We start from the raw sequence: 3,825 nt of genomic DNA, 5'->3' as shown, positions 1-3,825 counted from the left end.
TGCGCATCATCAATTCATTTGTTTTTTTTTTCACGCAATGGAAAGCTTATTCATTATTTCACTCATGAATTCAGCACAGGTCAAACCTAAAATCCAAAAGCAAACGTCGTTGATCCATCAAAAGCCCCCCCTTTCCCTTTTGCATTTCGTACCGAGAAGCTTCTCACATTGTTCCATTTTAAAAAGTACAGAACAACAGTTTGCCCGTTGACATCTTGGCGCTGAACTTTCGTTTGGTGTCTTGTCTACTGTCTAGCTGATGTTGTCTTCTTGCAGAGAGGCGATGGGATCGTTCTCGCAGATAAATTGAATCGAGAATCGATTAATGTTTCGAGTGAAAAATATTGCGCGGGAGAGTTTGGCTCAGGTGTTTCTCGTTCGTTGTACTGTGTGAATATAGAAAAATGGAGCGCAAAGTTCTGTCATTTTGAAATTTAATTTTATGTATAATAACTAAGAACCGGTGCATTTGAAGTGAAACGACATATCATTATCCGTAAAATATGGTTTTACAAAACAGCGGAAAATTCCGACCCGAAAAGGGTGAAGGATCGAAAAAGTTCTCTGGACCTAGGTAAGTTTACATCAAGAAACTTTAATCTTTGACCAAGCTTTCTTAATTACATCTTGCTTTTCATGCTCCAGATCCAGACGAAATTCAACTTGGGGTAGAACCTTCGGTACTACTTTACTATACCGGAGACACCTATCAATGATTTATTTCGGGTAACAGTTTCATGCATCGGAGACACATTTAAATCTTATATTTTGTCTTTCTCGTGGTTTGTACTTACCAATTATGTATTGCGGAACATAGTGGAAGGTGTCAATATGCTTTTTGCACGAAAACAAACACTTTTTCTGCTAAAATAAACCATTTTCCTTAATGCTACGGAAAGCACGTCACGGTGCGATATCGCTTGCTTTGCGAATTGTAACGCTTCTTTTGTTTTCGAATATCAATGTTTCCAACTCTATTGTGCATGAAAGTTGTAAAAAACCGGGGATCAAAAACCATGCACGTGTAGCCCCACAAACCATTGACGCTAGCCCCAAAAACCATCCACGGATAGCCCCACAAACCATTCACGTTAGCCCCAAAAACCATTGACGTTAGCCCCAAAAACCATCCACGGATAGCCCCACAAACCATTCACGTTAGCCCCAAAAACCATTGACGTTAGCCCCAAAAACCATCCACGGGTAGCCCCACGAACCATTCACACAAGGTTAGGTTAGGCCTGTTAGGTTAGGTTCCATTAGCACCCATTTCACCCCTAAATTCATCGAAAAACCATTTTCCTTTCTCGACAAAACACCGCGCGTTTCTCGAAGAAAAAAAATCGCGTTTCTCGAAAAAAATCGCGTTTCTCGAAAAAAATCACGCGTTGGGAAACCCTGATTCCACTAGCGAGATCGCGTGACTTCCGACGCTAGAGCCATCTGCAGGTACATCTTGGAAACAACGGCATGATGTTGTCGATTTTCACAAAATGCGCAATATTATTACATGAAAAGTGATTATTTATTGTTCTGCTGCATTGTAGGATGAAGTTTTAGGAAGAATATATATTGACGGAGGTTGTAAACCTTGGAGAAACTCATTTCCGTAAGTAGTTTCTTGTGTAAAATTGAAGAAATGTGTCTCCGATGCATGAAACTGTTACCTTATTTCGCAATGTTTTACATAGCTAACGTACTACTCTGCATTGCGGACCATTTCTTTAGGTGAAATAATGAATTTCTAACGAAAATAATGTCTACTTCTTACATTAACGAGTACTTACTGTTGTTCCTTATTTCCCACAAACCAGAAAAGCAAAAAGCTTAGTTCACACAGTGCATACAACATGTAGTAGTTGGTCCAAGTTGAGTATTGTTGTCAATGAAGGTTCGGTAAAACTTCGATACGGTTCCAACAGATTTCTTCATTTTTACACAATAAACTACTTACGGAAATGAGTTTCTGTAGCATTTAGAAATTCGTGGAGGTATTTTCTTTCATCGTGGAATCTATTTCACCGGGAAATCATGTATTTTTGAACAGAAATATATCTCCGACGCACAATTGTCGTTCCTTTCATTTCCTTGCACTACGTGAACAAAATGTTGTGAATGTTTGATGACGTAACTCCCTGTCAGTGTTTCCAACCACGCCGTTTTTTGCAAGAAGATGACAATTTTAACTATGTTTGCCTAACCTTGCCGTGCATGGTTTATGGAGCTATTCATGAATTGGGGCTATCCGTGAATGGTTTGTGGGGCTATTCATGAATTAGGGATATCCGTGCATGGTTTGTGGGGATCTTTCAGTTGACAAGGTTGGAAACACTGCATACCCAATGATAATGTACCACGCTAGTCAAGCTGTCTCGCCATATTGTGTCTTATGGAAGCGAAATAAGGAACAACAATAATTATTATTATTATTTATTTGTTCAGCACAGGATACATTTCCCAATTATGTTGAACATAATACACTGTGAATAAATAACAAGAGAAGAGAAAAAAAAAGAATAAGTGAAAGTATGAGCATCTATGGACACAATATTTACATCAATTTTTTTGAACTTATTGTTGTGATTATCATTTTTTTCCATCACACTACGTGAGTCTGTGAACATGTCGAAGTCTACAGTTCTTAATAGTTCATTCACCATGTTCTGCATGCGCACTGCAGGTGAAAACCTATGCGTGTTGACCCTTGACCTCTCCGTGTAGAATAATTTTCGGTTTCTTGCACTGTGTCGGCCTACATTAAAGTTTATACTTTCTAATAGTGCAGAACACTCACAGCCATGATTAATCAATTTCTGTAAGAAAATGACGTCACTGAGGACTCTTCTGTTGAACAAAGTTTCCAGACCGAAATGCTTGCATAAAGATGTATAGTTCTTTCTGTGATATTCAATGTTGACCTTGAAGCACAGCTATTTCACAAACTGCCTTTGGACTCTCTCCACTTCCTCTTGCCATGTTTTGTACTGTGGATTCCATGTGGGACTGCAGTATTCCAGTACTGGACGAACGAGAAAATTTCTTCTAATGAAACCAACTAGCTTTATACACCTTTTCACCCAGGCTTGATAATGGGTGTTGAACGACAGGTCAGATGTGAAGTGGACACCGAGGTCAACAACAACTCTCGTACGCCTCACCGTCGAGCTGCCAATTTTACACTTGTGTGTAATGATTGTTTTTTTTTGTTGTTGGTGAATGACATTACGTTGCACTTATTCACATTTATGATCATTCCCGTCTGCTTACACCAGTTTGCAAAGGAGTTTAGGTCTTCCTGCAGCATGTGACAATCATTCAATGAGCTGATTGGATAGTACAGTTTCATATCGTCTGAGTACATTAGAATATTGACTTTTTTCAGGTGGCTGAAAATATCATTGACGAACAGGAAGAAAAAGTATGGATCTAAATTGGATCCCTGAGAGACTCTCGACGAAACTCTTCTCTCGGCCGAGGCGAACCCGTTTAGTACAACTGCTTGTGTGCGATCAGAAAGATAGCTTGCTAGTAATTTGTGCAAGTTACCGGAGATTTCAACACTAAGTAGTTTCTGGAGAAGGAGGGACTGGTTTATTCTGTCGAATACTTTGCTGAGATCTGTGTAGATTACGTCCAACTGTCCTTTGTTGTTTATACAGTCCGCTATGCTTTGTGTTATCGCTGCTAAGTTTCGGGTTGTGGATCTGCCCTGCACGAAACCATGGTGCTGAGAGGCTATGACAGTTCTTAGATGCCATCTGAGATGATCGAAAATGAGTGATGCAAATACTTTGGAGAATATTGGCAGAAGGGAGACTGGGCGGT

General features: G+C 39.7%; 1 protein-coding gene across 1 annotated transcript in view; it reads left to right on the top strand.

Annotated features, from left to right (window-relative positions):
- Positions 1 to 503: 503 nt before the first annotated feature.
- The window catches only part of PolE1 (DNA polymerase epsilon catalytic subunit 1), a 114,633-nt gene continuing 111,311 nt past the window's right edge, over positions 504 to 3,825 (top strand). The window contains exon 1 of the mRNA XM_083113241.1: positions 504 to 574. Coding sequence (XP_082969367.1) covers positions 504 to 574 — 71 coding nt within the window. The remainder of the gene's footprint in view (positions 575 to 3,825) is intronic.

This window comes from Lepisma saccharinum, chromosome 27 (assembly GCF_977018435.1).
Source record: "Lepisma saccharinum chromosome 27, izLepSacc3.1, whole genome shotgun sequence".
Classification (NCBI taxonomy): domain Eukaryota; kingdom Metazoa; phylum Arthropoda; class Insecta; order Zygentoma; family Lepismatidae; genus Lepisma; species Lepisma saccharinum.
This window is presented reverse-complemented; position numbering and strand designations above follow the sequence as displayed.